Source organism: Pelobates fuscus, chromosome 2, assembly GCF_036172605.1.
Source record: "Pelobates fuscus isolate aPelFus1 chromosome 2, aPelFus1.pri, whole genome shotgun sequence".
Lineage (NCBI taxonomy): Eukaryota > Metazoa > Chordata > Amphibia > Anura > Pelobatidae > Pelobates > Pelobates fuscus.
Window position 1 is genome coordinate 209,185,667 of NC_086318.1, and position 23,875 is coordinate 209,209,541.

Here is a 23,875-nt window from a genome sequence, read left to right on the forward strand (position 1 = left end):
ATTTACCCCATGTATATATCTTTTTACTGCTTGGACACCCCTCAACCAGTCCTCCAGCGAGGATGAAAAATGAAGTTCTTGCTCCCATTTATACATTGCTGGCGCTTTATCTATCTGCCTTTGGCTTCTTACGAATTGGTTATATCTAGAGGCAATTTTTTTTTTATAGTGAAGTTCTACAAACTGGTCCATTGGGGAACTTTCCGAGAAGTCTTTTCCCATAATAAAGGATTTTATTCTTAGATAGTTAAATATTTCCTTCGAAGGGAGATTATATTTGTGTTGTAGAGTTGGAAATGGCAGCATTTTATTATTATTTAAAAGTTCCGCTATTCTTTCTACTCCACCGTTTTCCCATTCTTGGATATTTATATCCTTTATATAAAGTTTTAGAGTTGTTAATGGGGCATTTGTTGATATATATCTTGTTCCGTACTTCTTTTTCAGGTGCTTAACGATATAGATCATTGAGTTATTCATCGGGTTGCTAGATCTTATATTTTTTAAAAATTCACTATCGCACCACCAAAGCAATAATGGTTCCATGTCCCCAAGATCTGATTTTTCGATATCCAACCAATTTGGTCTGGCCATTGTAAAGTTGTCACACTTAATTAGGTGTGCTACCATATTGTTCGTATATATTTTCTGTATGTCTGGGAAACAAATCCCCCCTTCTTTCCAGTCTCTCTGTAATATTTCCAATGAGACTCTAGGTCTCCTATCTTGCCAAATATAATTTGATAATTGCCTTTGAAGGCCGCGTATCGTCTGGTATGACACCCTCAACGGGAGATTACTAAATAAAAATGTCAAGAACAAGCATTTTCATCGAGACCGATTTCCTTGAGTTTGAACACTAATCTTTTGTGTGGAACTGTATCAAATGCCTTGGCAAAATCCAAATAGATCACATCCACTGCAACACCCTGATCTATACTTCTACTTACTTCTTCGTAGAACGCAATCAAGTTAGTTTGACATGACCTGTGCTTCATAAAACCATGCTGATTTTTGCTGATAACCATATTCTTCTCAAGGAATTCTTGAATATTATCCCTTAATAACCTTTCAAATATTTTACCAGCCACAGAAGTTAAAGGGACACTCCAGGCACCCAGACCACTTCTGCTCATTGGAATGGTCTGGGTGCCAACTCCCACTACCCTTAACCCTGCAAGTGTAATTATTGCAGTTTTTTTTTAAACTGCAATAATTACCTTGCAGGGTTAAGTCCTCCCCTAGTGGCTGTCTATTAGACAGCCACTAGAGGGACTTCCTGCTTCATAGCACAGGTTTTCTGTGCTAGAGCGTCGCTGGACGTCCTCACGCTGTGTGAGGACCTCCAGCGTCGCTCTATTCCCCATAGGGAAGCATTGAAATTCATTTTCAATGCTTTCCTATGGGGTGCGCTAATGCGCATGCGCGGCATTGCCGCGCATGCGCATTAGGTCTCCTCGGCCGGCGGGCGAGATCAGTCTCGCCCACCGGCCGACGTAAGTAGAAGGAGGAGCGGCGGGGGAGGAGGAAGCAGCGACGTGGGACCTGTCGCTGCCCCTGGTAAGTCACTGAAGGGGTTTTCACCCCTTCAGCAACTGGGGATTGGGGGGTGTGAGGGAGAGGGACCCTCCAGTGCCAGGAAAACGGATTGTTTTCCTGGCACTGGAGTTTCCCTTTAAGCTCACAGGTCTATAATTTCCAGGCAAGGATTTTGAACCCTTTTTGAATATAGGAACCACATCGGCCTTCCTCCAATCCTCCGGAACACTTCCTGAAAGAAAAGAATCTTGAAAGATTAAAAACAGAGGTTCACTTATTTCTACACTTAGTTCCTTAAGTACACGTGGATGGATACCGTCAGGCCCTGGAGCTTTGTTTATATTAACTTTCTTTAGTTGCTGCAGCACATTGTCTTGAGTTAACCAATTACAATTATTCTGAAAGTTTTTAGTAGCAATCACTTTGTTTCTGTTTATGCAGCCCTAGCCACACCTCCCCTGGCTATGATTGACAGAGCCTGCATGAAAAAAAAACTGGTTTCACTTTCAAACAGATGTAATTTACCTTAAATAATTGTATCTCAATCTCTAAATTGAACTTTAATCACATACAGGAGGCTATTGCAGGGTCTAGCAAGTTATTAACATAGCAGGGGATAAGAAAAACTTAATTAAACAGAACTTGCAATAAAGAAAGCCTAAATAGGGCTCTCTTTACAGGAAGTGTTTATGGAAGGCTGTGCAAGTTACATCCAGTGAGGTGTGACTAGGGTTCATAAACAAAGGGATTTAACTCCTAAATGGCAGAGGATTGAGCAGTGAGGCTGCGGGGGCATGTTATATACACCAAAACTGCTTCATTAAGCTAAAGTTGTTCAGGTGACTATAGTGTCCCTTTAATCTATTACAGTGAAAAAAAAATTTTTGTTTTTAAATGCAAGCTATTGTGACACCAGATTTGAGTGGTGGCACTGGGCAAGTGGGCACAGTATCCACTGTGAGCCTGACACACAGACGCTTGCAGACAACTAACTGCTATTCAATCTATTACAGTGAAAAAAAAGTTTTAGGGGTTTTAAATGCACGCTATTGTGCCACCAGATATGAGTGGCACGGTGCACTGGCAGAGTACACGCTGTTGGCCTGACACACAGACGCTTGCAGACAACTAACTGCTAATTAATATATTACAGTGAAAAAAAATTTGTTTTTAAATGCAAGCTATTGTGACACCAGATATGAGTGGTGGCACTGGGCAAGTGGGCACAGTATCCACTGTGAGCCTGACACACAGACGCTTGCAGACAACTAACTGCTATTCAATCTATTACAGTGAAAAAAAGTTTTGGGGTTTTTAAATGCACGCTATTGTGACACCAGATTTGAGTGGTGGCACTGGGCAAGTGGGCACAGTATCCACTGTGAGCCTGACACACAGACGCTTGCAGACAACTAACTGCTAATTAATCCATTACAGTGAAAAAATGTTTCTTTTTTGTTTTTTTTTATTCTTTATTTTTGCTGTGCATGGTTAAACATTCGGATATCAGTAATGCCACAACAGCATTCACAAACAGATTACAAGCACTTATTCACTAACTGCTGAACAGCATCAGAGAAAACGCACCATTATTTTTTTGGGTTAATAATACAAGCCAAATACAAGCTGGGTAACTACATCTGTCATTGTGAATTATTTGTCGATTAGGAACAGTAGCTTAAGGTTGATTTTTGTTAAGTGTCACCGCTTTAGTGTCATTGATATGGTTATGCATGGAAATAATGTTTTTTGTTTTTAAATGCAAGCTATTGTGCCACCAGATATGAGTGGCACGGTGCACTGGCAGAGTACACGCTGTTGGCCTGACACACAGACACTTTCAGACAACTAACTGCTAATTAATCTATTACAGTGAAAAAAAAAATTGTTTTTAATTGCAAGCTATTGGGACACCAGATATGAGTGGTGGCACTGGGCAAGTGGGCACAGTATCTACTGTGAGCCTGACACAGAAGCTGGCAGGCAGGCAACTGCAATTAGATTACACAAAAAAAAAAAAAGCAGACTGATGTTCTAGCCCTAAAAAGGGCTGTTTGGGGTGCTGTCCTTACAGCAGAGATCAGATGAGTCCTTCAGGACTGTAGTGGACACTGAATACACTAACCTAGCTATACATTTCCCTATCAAATGAGCAGCAGCTACACTTTCCCTCCTCTATCTAAGAATGCAGCTTCAGAATGAATCTAAAATGGATGCTGTACAGGAGGTGGGAGGGTCTGGAAGGGAGGGTCTGCTGCTGATTGGCTGGAATGTGTCTGCTGACTGTGAGGCACAGGGTCAAAGTTTAGTCAATGATGACGAATAGGGGGCGGATCGAACCGCGCATGTGTTTGCCCGCCGTGGCGAACGCGAACACGCCATGTTCGCCAGGAACTATTCGCCAGCGAACAGTTCGGTACATCACTACATTACAATTACCCCTGATAATAACCATATGTTTCAGTCCAACTACCTTGATATAAAGAAAAGTTTAGTAATGTGACTGAAATGGTGACTGTATGATGTTACATAGCTGAACAAAAAAAATGATGTTATCTTGTTATTTTTTAAGTTCTATGAGTGTGTTCTTCACTTGATTATCTCAGCCAATCCAATGCTTTACCTTAATAAAGCATTGGGAGGCTATTGTGCATGTGTGGCAAAAAGCTGCACGGCCAATCAGCATCTCCATGGGGAGCGTTCAGCACCTCCATGCAGACCCAATCTAATACACCCCCCCCATTCTAATACACTGCCCACAAATCCAATACGTTGCCCCAAAATCCAATACACTGCCCCCCCACTCTTATACACTGCCCCCTCCACCCAAACTAATACACTGCCCCTTACTCTAATACACTGCACCCACTCCCACCACTCTAATTTAATACACTGCCCTACCTCCCCCCACTTTAATACACTGGCCCCCTCACCAATTTAATACACTGCTCTCCCCCAATTTAACAAACTGCCCCCCTCCCACCACTCTAAAACACTGCCACGCTCCCACCACTCTTATACACTGCCCCCTCCCTCACCCAAATTAAAACAATGCCCCCCCACACACACACACACACACCTCAAATTAGCACACTACACAGGAAGGCCCTCTTTCTTAAGATGCGCCGCCTGTCCTCCAGTTCTTCTCTGCTCAAGCAGGCCAGATGCTCCTCTGGCAATGCGAGCAGGAGGTAAAGGGGAGTGGTTGGCCTACACTGCAGACAGACAGCAGCTCTGTGCTCTTGCAGCTGCAGGAGCACGATATAGGCCGTGGGAGCAAGGACAAGAATCAGTTGCAGCCACAAGACAAAGAGGCCACAGGGCAGGTGGGCTGCAAAAATAATCATTGTGGGCCACATGCGGCCCGCGGTCTGCAAGTTTGACATGCTTGCAGTACACTGTCAACATTCAACCTTGTGACCATGCATGCAGCTGCAACTTGGGATCTCTCACAGCACCAGCCACTATAGCTGGGGACTTACAGATTGTGTGTTTCAATGCAGCTGTGGCATTTTCTCTTTTTTCTTTTGTAAATCACTACAACTGCTTGCCATAATTCTGCCAAAAGCATAACTTTAAAGGCCACTTTTGGTGTCTGCTTACTTCTTTTAAAGTCTGCACATTAAGACATCTTGTGTGCCTGGACCATCTTAACGTTTTTTGGTTATGGTTACTATTGTCACTTTAAATTACTGTACATCTATCTTTTTACCAGCCACTTCACTAGCAAAATAAATGGGAAAAACAAATGATGGAAGTAAATGAAACACATTATGTGTAACACATTGTTTTTTTAGAGAAGGAGCAACATGTATCAATTACTTAACACACATATGTATATACACATAATATATATATATATATATATGTGTGTGTGTGTGTGTGTGTGTGTGTATCTTTTTAAATATACATGTATATATATTCACACAATGTGTGCAAATTTCTAGATGTGACCTATTTTTTTCAGCTATCAGTGGGTGGGATATGACAGCAGAACCTAATTGAAAAGCACATTGTTATGGTATTTTCAGCTCACTCGTTCATATTCAAGGACATTGCTTTGTTGAAATAAACACACACGATGCCTAAATCTTGCAGCTAATATAATGTATTGGGTTTATCTTAGTCATAGCATTTCTCTACATTTTCTTGATCTGTAAACATTTTATGTAAAAAAAAAAAAAAAAGTGTGTATGTATACAAGCTTACCCATATGTGATATTTAAATGGTAAACATCATAGTTCTTCCTCATCAACACACTGTATAATCTAATTAGGTAATTAAATATATCTGAAGTACTCATCTTTCATTGATGGTTAAATATGTCTCATATTTGAAATATAGCCTATTGGCTAATTCCTAAAATGTACTGTGTTAATCTTTTTTATGCTATGATCCAAAGATCGTTTGTTTTGTGAGTCTTGTACCCTATAAAAAACAACGTATACAACCTATGGAGATCTGAAATGGGGGTGCAGAATCTATATTTTAATCAAAGATACTTCAAAGTGGATGCTTTAGGGCTAATACCTGAAGCAAAATCAGCGGTTCAATTATGATTAATATTTTTTATAAAGAGCGCACATATTTAGCATCGCTATGCAATAGGTTGACTGACAAACAAAAAGCTACAACAAGACATACTGTACACACAGGAGCAGAAGGTAGTGAGGGCCAAGCTCAAACAAGCTTACATTTTAATGATACTGTAATCCTACACTACAATTGTTAGTGACCATGGAAATACTCTTTGTATTAAATAAAATTACGGTATTAAATTAAAATTGAATTATATCATAAGTTTAGTATATAAGAAAAATAATTAAAACCACTTACAAATATAGTGGTTTCCATTCTCTGACAAATCTCTAGACAATCTAGATGGGGTGACCAGTTTCCAATTCTTTCTATACATATAAAAAAAAAAAGTAATAATAGCATGGCATGCTAAGTTCCTTCAATATTAAAATTTGTATTTAATATTGAAAGGCAATATGGGTATATGGGATTGGGAACTTGTTTTGTATTGACATTTGGGACCACATATATTAGGTGCATTATTGTGCATACCTGACACACCTGGCACTTAAATTGGGGTTTTGTGGGCACAACTGGTGCATTTGTCATTGTACCTCATTTAACCCCTACTTCTTCGCCATTTGTTACTTTTCAATTCTGTGTGTGAGAATACAGCTTCCCCTTGAGCTTGTGTTGGCGAAAATAGATAGTACGAGTGGGTAAGAAAAATATTCTCCTACAATCTACTACACAAGTGGTTTATGGACATTGAAAAAAAAGTAAACAATCTCAAGTCCTTCTATGCATTTAGAGGTTTGGTTCACAGGGCAATTTGAGAACATTTCCTTTGTTTTGTAGGATGCACACAGATATGAAATTGTGGGAGTAGGAAGGCAGTATTATGGCAATATATTTTTGTTTCTTTGCTGTACTAGGTTATTTATTTATTTTTCTTTTGCAATTTAATCGTTTTACTTTTTCAAACCATGATATACTTGAATTAAGCAAGCTACTAGGTTGTTATAAGTGATTAAGCAAATAATTAAAAACATATATTTTTATTCTAAATGTGTGAGCTTGTTAGTTATTTCACCTTGTATTATACCAGTAAGTTGCATAGACTTTAGAATTCAACATTTAGTAAAAAAAAAAAAAAAAACTAAACAAAAAACCACTGTATCCTGCCAGGATGTTGACGATGAATTACAGAATACTGGAGAAAGACATCATGCTAGTTTCTTTGTACAAACAAATCTGCCAAGGCTTTCTGAAATCTCAAAATCAATTCCAGTTTTTCCCTGATGGTGGCAGTAGCACAACCTCGTTCACTGTAAATGGAGCATATAGTGCTAGATTTATAGCAGAAGCCTACTGTCTTTTCACTTTTAGCAAATTCTTAACAAAATCGATCTTGGACGTGTTCTCCGCAGTGCCTATCATTCTTTATTCTACCGTCAAAAAGGATAAGTGTTGAAATTATGTATAAAAAGTGATGACCTTGTAGATACATTTATTCTGCTAATGGTTCCTATGAAGATTACCAAATACTAAGTGATGCATAGATTTCACTATGAATTGGTGTTATTAATGGGGTCTATATCACAGTGTTAACATCTCTATGTGCTGCATTTGGTAGACTTATTATTTATATACCCCATCTGCACTAGTTAAGCAGAGTTTACTTAGTTACAAAGAGCATGAGCCAAAGATGTAACTGGATAGCCAGTGTGTTTGGATGTGTTACCAGAACAGGATGCATCTTTTAAATTGGGCAACAGCATGTCTATCATCTCCTTCTGCAGCACTGACAGGACAGATTTCATTAAAATGTCAGTCTAAGTACCCAAATCACATCATCTGCCTATGCAGACTAGTAAATGAAAGCGTTTAGGCATATAGGGATAACCAATTATTGTACAGTATGGGTATAGAGCAAGGGTGCTAAAGGTATCTAAAGCACTCCTTTATGTGGTATAATCACAGTTATATGCTAAATAAATACCCACACTCCTATTATCAATATATAAAAAATAAACTTTATTACATGATCAATATATATGTATAAAAAAATAATCAAAGTTAATCTTTATACACCAGTAATAGTACAATTCATAAATCATAAAAAACAATATACATAAAGCATTTATTACATAGTATCAATAATAATCATATACGTATTTCATATGTATATAGTATAACAGAATGGGAATTAAGTAGTTATTAAAGCAAAATCACGTGATGGAAAAAAAAAAGAAAAAAAGTTTAATAAGTAGCTGTACAATCTATTTATTAACAAAGTACAAAGTAACTTTTACCTAGTCAGTGAACAGGGGACACTACAATCACCCACTAGCATATGAAAACAGTTCCATTTTTGAGAGATGTCATTGTTTACAATTTAATCTATTTTAAAAAAATAAACAAACAAGGGAGGCTGTAATTTATATAAGCTAAAAAAATATTTATAGTTAAAAAGAATATATATGTTTTAATCAGAAGGTTACTTAAAAAGCAGGCATGGTCTTGTTCTACATAAATCATGGGATGTGTTTCACTAGCCCATGCATGCCCTAAGTGGGTCATGACTGGATTGATTGCTGGCTATCACTAGTGGATTACTGACTTGATTGTCTGCACGTGTCACAGATGGGCCTCAAACACCAAAATGGCCTTGGATCCTTTACCTTTCAGTAGAATAATTACAGTACCTCTGAATATTCCTTGATATCAAAAATGTAAATGATACTGTGATTGTACCAATTACATACATATTGACAGAGATTTATCAAGGAAATACAGGTGCTACTCTAAGTGCAAAGGGGTAAAAGTTGAGTCATTCTATGGTTTGCTCGGTAAATTCTCCTTATTTAGCACTTTTCCTTCGAGTAGCACCCTTGATAAATCATTCCACATGACAGATAACCTGGGATCAAGGGCCTGCTTGTGGTGGAGTGGAAGTAAAAGGGACCTTGTGACAGACAGCATTTTTTTGTGTTATGGAAAGGAAATTAAACATTACTAATAAAATAATCACACAGAAATAAACATTTGAAGAAAGGCCGTGGTCTTTATTGAAAGGAATTTGAAACCATCTCTAACTTCAAATACTTTATTTACAACACAACTGTATAGCTAATGATATAATTTGTAATACATTCATGGCATTTACCACCCAGGGGAAAACACTACATCGCGGCCTTTTAATAGCCCGTACAACACCATAACATTTTAAGCCCCATTTATCTATGCAGGCAAAAAAAACCATAAAAATATTCTAAATAAAGACCACAACATAATTAGACTAAATTTACATAACGGTTGGGAGGGAAGCTGCATAAAATGTAATTAATTTTTTTTGATTTTTTTTTTTTTTTTTGAGGTCTGTGAGATTTACCTCACAGGCTGCCACTTATATAGCCTCATTGCCTGCGCAATGACAGCGCGAGGCAAAAGGTCCCTGGCTCACAGCCAATAGGAAAGCGCTGTGAGAGCTCGGCCTGGGAGCTGCACTAAAGAGGAAACCCAGGAAGAGACGGAGTGAACTATTGACCCCTTGGTTCCTTCCAAACACATAAAGACAAGGGACTACATATCCTCTGTCTATATTTGTTGCATAAAGCCAGATGTTAGCTTACTTATTACAATGTACAAATCTGAAATAAGGAGTGACAAGCATAAACAGTGCCTGTGAGGGAGATAATCAAGTAAATAATCAATTGATACAAACATAAATAAATATCTTGTGATTTCCTCTACTATAAATTGCATGAACGTTAACGAATGTTATTATTCTTTATATAGCGCCAACAGATTCTGCAGTGCTGTACAAAAAGTACTTTATATAAATGATATACTGTGCCTGTTTTTTTCAATGTCAATTTTGTAAATCCACATTACTAATTATTCAGCAATCTGTAAGACATATGAGATGCCTTTATTTCATGTCAGAGCTTGCGTAGCTGTGTCTGTAATTGGTAGATCGGATAACTGGATCCTGTAACTATTATAAAAATAACTAGATCTATCATATCACAGGAAATGTGACCTTGTGCCTAGGTGTAACTTAGACATACCTCCTCTGTTGGTGTTTGGTTACATTCAAAAGATATGTGAGCATTTGACACTTATTGAAAATATTTGCGTAGGAAAGTAAAAAGATTGCAGTCTGCATTATATTTAGAGAGCTTTATTATTAGGAATAGATCCCTCTCCGTCTCCCCACTCAGTACTACCTGAACCCAGGAAACTGAAATCAAGTAAGAAGGAGTATGGTACTCCTACGTTCCATATGTGGAGTACTTGGGCGGTGCTGCTACATGCGAATGTTCCAATGGAATTCACTCTCAGTGCTGGGGGAGTAATCTGAAAATGACGCAAGTGCAAGGGAGGAGAGAGTGTGAGCATCTAAGGTTGCGTTTTTTCCAAGAGTGATAAACAAGAGAGGGGAGAAAAGTAAAGAATGTGAGAGCATAAAATGGAGCATGATTCTGAGCAAAATATTTCCCAACACATAAACAGCACAAAGAGACGAAGAAGAGGGATTTATCAGAGCTGATTGTTACCATTATTGCTATGCATTAGAAAAAATATATTTGTTTTACAACAACAACAAAAAAGACCCTATTGAGCAAGGAGGAGGTGGGGTGACACCAGTGCAGGAGAAATTCTTTAAATTGAAAGAACAGGGAACTTTGATCGAGGATCCTAGAGTTGTTTCCCTGTAAAGATGTGTTACCACATCTCTCGGGAACGCGCACGCAGGCTATGTGAGAAGGAAGGAGGGAGGCTGAATGTGGCTCCTGAAAGTCCTGAAAGGACAAAAAAATCATCCCATCTCATTTTCCCATGCATGCACAATCCTTAACCCTTTCTCCTGCAAAAAAAAACACCAAAAACCCAGCAGTCTCTTTAACCCCTTAAGGACCAAACTTCTGGAATAAAAGGGAATCATGACATGTCACACATGTCATGTGTCCTTCAGGAGTTAATATACCTTAGAATCATTTTTTTTCAAAATACATATAATTATATGTTTGCTTTTTTATTTATTTATTTTTTTACTATTCTAATATCACCACCGGCAAATAAAATATTCCCTCATATTTTAGTCATAAATATAATACTGATTGATTAACCCTTTCACGTCAATTTTTTTAACTTCACCGTGGGACTTCAAGGGTAAAAAATTACTACTTCATGTGACATGTCTGGGACTGAAATATTAATACATGCACACTTTCACTAATGTGTGTCTTTTAATAGCCCTTTCAGTCCCCCAGTAATCACAACATTGTATCATAGCCAGGGGGCTGAAAGGGTTAATACATGACTGTGACACATGACATATATCTGGGACTTAAAGAGTTAATATTTAAACATTTTCCCTCATGTGTGTCTTTATTAAACCTTTCAATCATACAGGCATCTCCACATTTTAGCATCTCAATAAGACTGTAAGGGACCACTTCAAATGGCATTTCTGGGACTGAAAGAGTTAATATGCACACACGTGTGATGTGTTTAAATGTGTGTGTGTGTGTGTGTGTGTGTGTATACAGTCTCTATATATTTTAATTCGTATAATGGCCTGTTTCAAGAGTGAGCAGATACAAAGTACATTTAACTGGGTGGTCTAACCTGCATTTGGGACCTCAAGTAACACAAAATTATAGGTAACATATTATTACAGTATATTCCCACAACTATGTATTACCTGTAATTTTGCATGACCTCTCTTCTCTTGACAATATTCTACGCATCTATACACATAGGCCGTTGTATACATGGTGTCCATGAATGGTCTAAACTGCTTGTGGGACCTCAAGCATCTGAAAATGACAGGAATGGCAGTAATACAGTAAAGTAATGCACAGATGTGTTATCTCTCTCTATATCATATATCACACATCCATACACAAAGTCATTGTAGACAGAGTACATGCATGGCTGTGCTAACCTACTCTTGGGACCTCAAATAACCGAAAATTACAGGTAATGGAAAGTATATTGATGATGTATTACCTGTAGTTTTGTGTTACCCCAACCAAATGCCACACATTTTATACAAACATACTGTGCAGACACAGAGTGCATACATAGCAGGGTGGGGAAACGCACTCTTTGGACCTAAAATAGTTTATTTATTTATAAAATATTTTTACCAGGAAGGATACATTGAGATTTCTCTCGTTTTCAAGATCATATGAGCAAGGTAAATGCTTTATTTGCAGGTGGTTATAAAAGAACAGTAAAACAGAGCAGTCTGATACTTATATGTGCTTAGAAAATAAAATGCAGAAATGCATTTTATTGGTTTTAAATTGAGGTAAACGGGACTGCCTGATTCTTTCAGGAAAAGGGGGTTAAGGATTTTTGCCTGGGATAGAAGCAGGGATGATTTATTGACCTTTTAGGACTCTCCAAGCCACACTCAGTCTCTCTCCGCCTTCCCTCCTCCCTCCCTCCCCCCTCCCTTCTCACACAGCTTTACACAGCCTGGGTGCTCCTTCGGAGAGATGTGGTAACACATCTTTACAGGGAACCAACTTTAGCACGACAGCTCTAGAAGGAGTTTCAGTGGATTGTAACTAAGAAGCAACTTTTCTGGAGGATTGTTTTCTGGTGGTGGGAGCCTGGAGAGGGGACCGTGATGGCTGCATTTTGTTCCCCAGTGTAGTCCTTTAATCCTGCGTGGAAAACTTTGGATTGATCGTTTTGGTCTTTCGATATTTGGGTTTGTTTGTTTGTTTGTTTTATATACTTTTACACCTTGCTGGAATACAAATCGGGGGTTGTGATTATACCGTTTCTATAATTTGTCATCTTTGTCTCTGTATCTGGAGGAAGGATGTACCTGGCTGGGAAGTTATTGTGTGTCTTGCACCTGGTGCTTGTGGTTTGGACCCTGCTACCCATGTCCGCCTGGGCTTTGGTTTGTTTGCCTTGCGATGAGTCGAAATGCGAGGAGCCTAAGAACTGCCCGGGGAGTACAGTGCTTGGAGTCTGCGGCTGCTGCTTCATGTGTGCCCGGCAGAAGAATGAGACCTGCGGGGGAGTCTATGGGCTGCATGGAGCGTGCGACAAGGGGCTTCGCTGTGTCATCCGCCCCCCACTCAATGGAGACTCCATCACTGAGTATGAAGTAGGGGTATGTGAAGGTAAGGCATGCTTTAACCCTTTCACTGGCGCACAGGTGACATGAAAGCCTCTGTCCACCCAAAAACATAGTTTCTTTTCTCACTGCAATTATAATGAATTATGTATGCATCTGTATAAGCTATGCATGCAGGCATGCATTCAGTGTGGGAGCATATAAAATATTGTCAACACTAGAACGCGTGACATCAGTAATTTGTGCTTCACAATACAGTGCTTTTTGTTTTTTGTAAAATTTCATAGAATGCATATATTAACATGAACAGTGATTAATGTACAATCATTAGTCCTTTTTGTACAGCACACCCAGACACAGCTATATGGGAGCTCGTGCTATGGATAATACCTCCTATAGTACAAGAGAATTCTGAAGAATAAGTTACTGCAACGTGCATGTACTCACAAACCATGCACAATTAATAACAGGGTGTTTGCTGTTCTGGATTGCTGACATGGAGCCAATTCAGGCACACAGTAAAACCCATTGCCAAATACCTTGCAGTGTATTATCGTGGTGGCTGATTGAAAAGCTTGATCAGGTTTCTAGATCAGAGTTTGCAGGGGGGGAAAAATACGATTTTTGTAGGAAATCTGGTATTAGTACTTGGGTAATTAATGATCAAGTGTCACGGCTAAGGAAGACACATGTTCTACATTTTCTGGATAAATCCAGAAACCCCAAGACTCATCCCTATTTCATACGGAAGATAATGGCATAAAAGCTTGAATCTTTGGATAGCTGGCCCACTGTGACTATATTCCATACTGTAACCAATTGTTTCTATTAAGGAGATTTGTGGCTTCTTACACATATAAGTGGTTTACATGTGCTGGTTACTTGTTGAAGGGAGAGTGAATTTGATGGATCAAGGATAGAAGCTTGAGGGCAAGGTGACAAAGAACAGACCCATGCTTTAGTTGCAAAAAGCAAAGAATTTGCGTCTGGAGGGCTGTAAAGGTTAGGGGCTAAGCTTGGTGATGCTTTTGATTTTGTGTGGTTGGTAATTCTAAGGTTTTATGTAGCAATCTCTTGCACATGGTTTGGGTCATAGAGCCCTTGCTAAATTGCTTCAATATTTATGCTCACTGAAGACATATTGGTGATTGCCACTTGAATGACTTGCCCTCCCTTAACTTAACCTTAAATTAATGTTAGGGATTTCAAATGTTATCAGCGGTCACATCCTTTTCTACAATAGTCTCTGGTCCCCAAGTTCTGTATTCTTCCTCATTTATTGCAAGTTCATATAATTGTACTTTTTGACTAGTTTGTATACAGGTTGGCTTGTCTTTTAATTGTTGTGCTTTGAAGAAAATGTTGGTTGTACTTGGATTAACCCTTTAACCAGACTGGTGAACATTTTTGGTATTCTAAATGTATTCAGGAAAACCGTTTTTATGAAGTATTTTTACAAGAGATTATGTTCAAACCATAACTCAGTTTCTGTCTGATGTCCACTGCAAGATAAAGCAGTCAGTGTATTTCATTAACCTACATTTGTAGTGGAGATTCAAGAGTTCAAATATTTTGTAGTCCGATAGACTAACCGTCTTGTTTTATGTAATTGAAATTACTTTTGGGATATGAATGCTCTTAGTATAAATAGGATTTGAAAATAAAAAGAAATTAAACACCTGTATTCTCCATAAAAGTTTAGACCTCCAGTATTCTTTCCCTTCCACCCAGTTGGATTGGAATAAGTGTCTCCGCATTCTCCCTATCCACTTTAAATAATAACTAGGGGGCTTTTTTTTTTTTTTTTTAAATCCAGTTTATAAAAAGTTTGTCTTGAGACCCATCAAACATAATCTATTTTTATGTTTGTGACAGGTGCAAAAACAACTTGTCAATCAAGCTTCTGACATTTCATATGGTATCAGTTTCCACAGACGTTTATACAACATAATCAACAAAGCTCTATGACACCTTATTACATGCCCACACTTTTACAGGATCGATTAATAATTTTGTCACCTTCTTCTTCTTGCGCCTCTTTATTATCCTGTTATTTCTCATACACTCTTATCAATACATTCCACTGAGTAAAAGGGACACAGCAGAGAGAATTATATGATAAAATCTATTGCACATTAATGGTCACATTCTGAGCATCATGACCAGACTGCAAAAATTACCCCGTTTACGAAGAAAGGAAGTGGGAATTGGTTGATGCCAGCTATCTAAAGTGATTTGATTTCAAGGCCAGCGTGTCTTGTATTTTAGTAGGTTAGCTTTCCTGAGGCTTTGTACGTTACTAGCAGATGTTTAATGCTGATTTTCACTGCCTTTATCCTGCTTTGAGTCCTCCCTGATCTTCCTGCAATCAGTCGATTCCAGTATTTTGTGGGATACAACCAGTAGCATTTTGAGTATGAATTTCCCTAAAAACAATTAACCTATGTAATGAAAAAAACATGTTGATCTTACCTAATAAAAAACAACCTTTTATTATGATGTTGATCGGTCATCTTAGTCATTGATATACATTATTATTATTATTTTTTTTATTGTTTGTGTCAAAAATTAAATGTAGCAATGTGATCTACATAGGGGATAGTATTTTGACAGCTTAATATTTCAGTGTAAAATGACGTACTCAGGTTTGTATATTTTGTTTTCTTGAGCAACTATTTTGGTCTTAATATTGTGAGCTTGTTTGAGCTTGTCTCTGTCATCACTACTCTATATGTCAATACTTGTCTTATAACCCCCAATGTATTATTGTAAAGTACTACTGAATATGTTGCCGCTATATAAATGCTGATACTAATAATAATAATGTAGGTTCGTCAAATCACAGCAAGGTTGTTTAAGATGAATAAACCACAGTTTCTTTTTGCTTTGTATCAGTGTAGTCAGGCATTCGTACTGTTATTCTGTTTGGTACTTCTCTACATGAATAAAAAATATAGTTTTCCTCAAATACACTGTGAGCTTCAATAGGGCCTTTATTTCTTTAGTATTAATTATTGATATATACACTTTACAATGTGTACAGTGGGGCGTGATATCACAGGTTTTACATCTGTGATTCACTTATTATTCTATTTGAAGATTAATAAGCATCTGTGTGCAACTCCATTCTAATATATTTACCAAATTTATCTATATAGTGACAGCAAATTCCATAAGGCTATATACGTTGAAAGTCTGTAACAAGACTTTTTTTTTTTTTTTAGCAGACCGAAATAAATTGACGCAGTAGGCTCAGAGTAAAAAAGCTGCTTGTTTTCATTTTAAATTGAGGAATGGATAGGACACCTCAATGTTCATCTCTAGATATTTTTTTTTACTCTTTATGGACAAATGACAGTCTATGAAATCATAACATTCTTCTTTTAAGATTCTATCCCAGTGGAATTCCCCACTCAAGTAACAACATCAAGGCTGCCTGGAGCTTGCAAAACTAAATCATTGGAGTATTCCATGTTGGTTTAGGTCATTTGGGACCCAAGTGGGATAGAACATTTGGCTTTTAAAGGGTTACTAGAGATGTAAAACTATTTTACATTCATGGAATCTGCTTTTTACAACAACGACTTCAGCTCAAACAGACATTGTTGGATCTGGTATTGGAGGGACAGTCAATGAAAGGCAACAATTAACACCCACTGTTTGCCAAAAGATACAACCCGCATTACATATATACACCTGCGAGCTGGAATGCCAACGCATGCCTTTTACATATTGCATATGCAAGTAAAATGTGGAGCTGTTTGGGGGCAATCTATTAGAGCAGGGGTTCCCAATTAATTTTTCCTGTGGAACCCTTTGACATAGTGGATCGACATCATGGAACCCTGTCCCAGCTACACTGACACACAGATACACACACCGTGACACACAGATATTCACACACAGGTATGAACAGACACACACAGATATACACACACACACGTTTAAATATTGCTGTTCAGTTATCTTTTTTTTTCTGCAGGAGGGTCTTCAGTGCTACTGGCTGAGGTTGGTCCCCGCTGCTCCCTCTCTCCCTCCAGGCGGCGTGCTCTGTCTTGGAGGAAGTGCTGTCACTTCCTGCCAGCATCCAATACTACAAGGGTCCAGTTGCGGTCTTATATGACCGCGGGGTCTGACCGGACTCCTGTTTAGATATGCTCTAAATGCTTGGACCACCCGACAGGCAAATCGGAGCGGAACCCCAATTTTGTTTTTGAAGTTTGTTGCTGTTACTGTATATGCCTATTTTGTTTCTCATTAATTTCAAATTCTTCTGAAAGTGTGCAACGGAAGGGTAGCACAGGGCCACTCGCTACTTATTTATAAATAATTTTACCAGAGAGAAAGTACATTGAGTTATTTTGTTTTCATGTGCGTCCTGTGCAATATTATACCAACAAATCATCTAAAGAGTCAAAAAAATCCCATTATAAATATCTGAGTATGTGAATGCAATTTCTCATTAACTAATAAAGGCATTATCCGTACAAAATTAAATTATCTTTATATGTTACCCACCCACTGTATGGTATACCATAGTACAAAGTCTGCTAATAAATACTAAAAATGTACCAGAAAAACACATTCATGTCTGAGTTTATGAATATTCACGAGCGCATGCACAAATCCACGCACACACAGTGCTATTTAAACACAAAATGCTAAGCAATGCCTTGACTGCTTCTTTGGCAAACGCAGGGTTAATGTCTCAATTTAGCAGGCTTTTGTGAGAGGTTCCTTCTAAGTAGGTAAACGGTTTTGAAATTTAAAGAGACCTCTTCAAAGACCTGGGGCATTATTCACTAAACAGATTAAACAGTAGGGGTAGCGATGAGTTAATTACTGACTTGTGGAAATAAGACCAAAATCAACTTTTAGCCCAAATTTCATACCTGGGGTTTAACATTAGCAGAAGGCTTCTATCGTAACCATTTCCTCTTAAACCTTGCGATCTTAACCATTTTAATAATACAGTGATATGGTAGTTGAGAAGAGGTTTTTCTTTCTACCTATAGTATATAATATTTGATCAATTAAAGCAGTGCCCTGATTGAGATCTGGTTTGTGGGCGTAAGAAAAATATTTGAAGTTTGCAACTGATCCTCAAACACTTATACAGTACATTGACACCTTCCTTTATATGGAAGTAGTTGTCAGTGGGCCTAAGCAATTGCATCTTATTTCTCTATTTTCCCCTAAAGAGAGCGATTGTCAGCGATCGCTGCAATACAAAAGAAAAATACTATTCATTGTTCTTCATTGTTTTTAAAGGTAGGCGGCAGCACAGAGCCCCCTAGAGACTCTAAATTGGAGGCAGCTATCAAATATTTCTATGACCAAATGTACTTAGATGTCTTGAAAATATGCATACATCTCTTTTTATTTCGCTTAACCACAAACCAATTCTGCAAACATTCTATAACAATCAGCATCAACAAAACAGGAGATATTCCATTTATTTAAATGGAAAATAAGCTGTATTAAAATGATTTCCCCTCCTGACTGCTATCCAGCATGTAATTTGAATCGACAAATAAAACATCTTCTCAAGGCCACAGTCGTCCTTTTAAAATTGTGATTATTTTGCTTTTTTTTTTTTTTTTTTACTACAGGGTATTTTAACAGAGGGTAGATATTCTCTAAACCGTGAGTTTTGATATGTTAACAAGAATTTACAATTAAATTGCAAAACTCAAGCCAAAATAGAAAAGAATGAAGAAAAAATTGAAACAAAATCCAACTCTGCTGTTTGGACAGGGCCCTGTTCTTGAGCTGAGATCCAGCCACTGAAGCTCTTTTAAAAAAAATTAAAAAAAATTATACAGAGTAGATAGCCCATGAGCTTACAATCTACAGGGGTAAAATGGGGAGTTGAGACAAGAAATAGCAGAGGGAATTTGAAGGTGATGGCAGAGAGAATTTAAAGTATAATATATATATATATATATATATATATATATAGGTAATTGAGTGTTTCTCAAAGGTAAAATAGTAAATAAACCTCATAGTCTCCTGCTGAGTTCTTAGACTCTACAATGGAACTCTGTTCAACTACTGGTAAATGACCTCATTACAAATCATCTAACATCAGATGGAATGGGCCTTTGCAATAATATCACAGGCGTCCAGCTGCATGTGAGCACTGCAGAGTCCGGGCACAATTAGATATATTGGGGTGAATTTTGTTGGACTTAGATCTGCAGAATATGGGCCTTAATGATGAGTACTTAATTGTTTGTTTATTATTTGAATTCCATGTGCAGCCATCTGTTAAATTTCAGTTATATTGTTATCTATTTTACCATGTTTCTCAAAGGTAAAAAGAACAATAAAAGAGATTATCGACTTATATAGGGAGCAGAATTATTTGTGAGCAGTTTGTTGGGGACATTATACAATGTGAAAACCCAAAAAATGGAAAGGTATTTCAGGATGTTCAGGAAGGGTGCATTGAGCATACCTGTGAACATTTAAAGTGCTGCCTGGGGTGGGGCTGTTATAATATGTTATCCAACTAAAATGTAATTTAGAACAACGCTTTTTATGGTAAATTAGTAGTTTAAAGGCACGTTACTGGGAGTTTTACTGCTACTCGGGAGGCATGATTAAGCCAGCAAAAGCTTGCACACGTCACTATATGTATTGAACATTGTAACATTTGCTATCTTATAATAACTTGGGGGGGGGGGAGGGTTAGGAGTGTTTTGAACAAGCCACGTATGCATGCAGCCCTGAGACTGATTATCTATTAAATTGGTTGTATTTTTTTTCATTTGATTTTTTTTCTTTATTTTAATTTTACTAGTTTACAGAAAAGGAAATGCATTTACTTTAGGTAACAGGTAATGGAGAATGAGCATCCAGAAAAATCCAGAGTGCCACCTGATAACAAGCATATTAATAATAAATACAACATTTAAGGTTGGAGCCAACTAGGTTCCCTAGTTCATCTGTATAAATCCATGAAGCAAACGGAGTAAGAGATCTTGCTTGGAGAAATTGGGGAGGGAATAAGCCTTTTCATGTTCAGAAGAGTAGTACAGGAGATAGAGAGATGGATAGTTGTAGGTTTCCAATAGTATGCATCAGAATAACTTTGGTTCGAGTTTGGAATTGGCAATGTTACCCATATTCCGCAGACTGTTATTGGACCCTAATGATACTTTTTTCACCAAGGTGTGAATTATGCAATTAGTTCAAGAATAACATAGAGGAAAAGAAGTGTGTAAAGGAGGTAGTAGGAATTAAATACAAATGGAAGTTAAGAATTAATAATTGAACATAGTCAAAAGTTGTAAGGTGTGTGTGGTGGACTATGTCAGAATAGTCTATCACTCTATTGTTAAGATAAAGATTCATCAGTGTGGTGACATCCCTGTCTTCAAAATGAGTAAAGTGTATAGGTTTAAATCCGGATGTGAATACATTATTATATATGACGGGGAGAAAGAAAGAAGAAGAAATCAAATGTATCTAAGTGAGTGAGTTATTACTGGATAGGTCAAGGTAGGTAGTTAGCAGTGGTTTTTCTTAGGAAGCCACATTTAAAGACAGGGGTAAACCAATCCAAAAATCAAGTGTTCTATATCCACCCATCTCTTTTTAGAGGGGTTTATATGCCATTTCTGTGTAGAACTTGTAGAACGTTCTGCTTTTAAGGACATTTAAGGCTGGAATTGACCACCATCATATTTATAAATACAAATATGCCTCTTCATATTTAATATATAATACATCGTGGTGGGATTAAAATATAATTTAAGGATTACCCAAGAGGGACCATTTAAATTGGTCATGGCTATTCCAGCATACATGTTTTACTTTTAGTGCAGTGGTTACTTGTATACAAATGGAAAGTCGCTCATTTAAAACAATAAAATAAAAAAAGTCTCTTATTTCAAGGACTGTGAAGTTGAATGCACACTTTTTCAAAAGACCTGAGAGTCGTTAGTCCTATGACTAATGCGTTAAATCCCCTCAAATAATACTACAAAGTGTGGCCATCCTAATCATGCTACTAATAGTCCTCATACCCCCAGTTATGCCAGGAGGGCCATCTCTCCATACATTAAAATCATGAATGTTAAGTTCCTGCTTTCCTTTGATGCTTTTATGAGTTGAATTTAATTGAAGTACTTTCTTCTCTGACATTGATATAATAATGAGTACTTGCATCATACCCACCAACCTGTGCTGAAAAGCTTGACCGTGCATACCTTAATTAGTTTTTTTTTTTTTTAGCTTTTCACAATTTGCAAACTAATGGCTGAGTTAAGACATACAATTCAGTGCACATAAACTCTGCTAATTTAAAGCAAGGTTGGTAAGATTTCATCCTGCACTCCCTGCACCTAAAGAGTAATAATCTACCAATATCAATGCATTGCTTTAAAGGAGCAGAATATGGAACCTTGCACAATAACCATATATTGACGGCACAATTTCAACTAACAGGAGATATTGCAGCAGCGAAAGACAATTTTAGCAACAAATTGGCAGAGGCTGCAAGTTAGGGGGAGAATTGGAAAGACTTTCATATCTCCTCTTCTATGTATGCTTTCCCTATGCCAACGCTAGATGCAAAGGACAGAGCTTATAACAATGATTGACAGGGAGCTAACATGGAGGCATCCAGTTGCAAGATAAAGAGGTGTGTATTTCTACATTCAATTTTAATTCCTGCATCTCCGTACACATTAGTCAAATATAGGGATAAGCAAAACTAATATTACAATTTCTGGGAAGTGACAGTTCCATTTTAAGGAAAGACAATTTCTTTATTTACGTAGCTTATTCTCTTGACTAAATCACAAGTAATTTTCACAGCCAGCAAGCACATCATTAGTTTTAATCATTAGAACTTTTAATATTATTTTCCTCAAATTGAGAGTATTTGATAGATTTATCATACTGAAAGATTATTGAATTTTTGCTATCTATTTATGAGCATTGAGTGATACGAGTTGTACGGTTTGCCAAAGGACAACATATCTAATTTTGCTGTGTATAGTTTAATAATTGTACAACATAAAGACAGGTTTGAATTATCAATGTTGCGATAAATGTTGGGTCCTATGCACCAATGACTCTAAGCAGGATGAGATTTCATAGTAGGCAATTGAGGCAAATATCCATCTGTTTAACTTGCCGGACTGTTGCTAGGTAACCTGTACTGATTAAGGAAGCACAAAGGAAAAGCGTCTCCATCTCTCCCCCTACTTGTGTGTAATTATGGTAATATGTAAGTAGAACATGAGACAGTCTGTTGTCATTAAATAGCCTAAGAATATGTTTGCATTACAGGGGATCATGACAATTTACTATTTGTTGTAGTGTTTATACATTACAAGGAATAGTTTATGCATTTTGACATGAACAAATCTAAATAAGGTTCATAATAAGCAGAGCACTTTTATAGGATTTTGTAAAACAGAGGCCAATGAGTTTTAGAGGATCTACATGATAGCATCCTTTATTTTATATCACTACTTGAGCTTTGTATATCTTAGCAATCTACGTTGCACATCTGGACTTTGATTCAAACGCCAGTTGCTGTAAAATGTAGTTAGCAAAATGGTATCTTTCTCTGTTATAGCGGGTCTGTCCCCAAATCCCCCAACCTATGTATGTCTCCCTCAACCCCTACCTCACCCTTAAGTTTACTTACCATTCTTCTGCTGCGCCGGCCGTGCCGGGTCTTCTTCCATGGCACCATCTTGCCTTTGCAAGATGGCGGTCACCAAAAATCACATCCCCTGCCCTTCTGAGGGCATGCACACACATACACGCACAGACAGTCGATGATGCAATAGTGCTGAAAACACTTGACAACCAATGACAAAAATTGCAACAACAACAAAAACATGGAGCTAGACTTAAACGCCTCTCTGTCAGTTTTTGTCAACCTACAGTTTATACATAGAGATGTAGCCCCGACTTTTTCTTATGTATAACTTAAAAAATATCCATTCCTAAAAAAAAAAAAAAAACTAGCCTGCCCGGGAGGGGGAAAGGGGATTTGGACATGTCAACACAATTTTAATAATAATAATAAATAAGTAACTACGCACTTAAATAACTAAGATGTAAATTTAAACTGAAGAACTTTAGCTCTTTTTTTTTTTTTCTTTTTTTTTTTTTCTTTTTTTTTTTTCTCCAGTATATTTTTTTTCCCTCTCAGAAAATTCAGTCCGCGGTGTTTGGGTAGCTAAAGTTTATCTGAAGCAGCATTCTAAAAGGAAAGAGGACAATAGAAATATTTTTTTTTGTATCCAAAAATAAAAATGTGACTGTCACATTGTTAAAACTTTGCCCCTGAATTCCCTTTTATATACCTGGTTCACTAAAAGCATTGGGAGATTGATGGGAATTGGTAAATTCCAAAATAGTGTTGTGTATTTGAAGACAAACAACATGATGTCAAATAATGCTTAGCATTTATTCTTATAACAATGTTGCTGTGAAATTAAAATAATAACTTTAAATGGTCATAATATTTATAATCATCTGCAATGATGTATATGTTTAATTGCGCCATTATTGTAATCGCATTTAATGCATGCATCTATTTCGTGTAAGATCTTAATTTATGGTTAATTCCAAAGAACTCCAGGATTTTTAAATACAAGTCCAATTAACCATTTACTCTACAACATGATATAATCTGAAAAAAACATTTGCTAGTTTACTGATAAATTGGAGTAAAA

General features: G+C 37.3%; 1 protein-coding gene across 1 annotated transcript in view; it reads left to right on the plus strand.

Moving 5' to 3' along the window:
- Positions 1 to 12,584: 12,584 nt before the first annotated feature.
- Positions 12,585 to 23,875, plus strand: part of CRIM1 (cysteine rich transmembrane BMP regulator 1) — a 650,317-nt gene continuing 639,026 nt past the window's right edge. Inside the window, exon 1 of the mRNA XM_063443119.1 lies at positions 12,585 to 13,215. Within this exon, the coding sequence (XP_063299189.1) occupies positions 12,906 to 13,215 (310 nt within the window). The 5' untranslated portion in view covers positions 12,585 to 12,905. The remainder of the gene's footprint in view (positions 13,216 to 23,875) is intronic.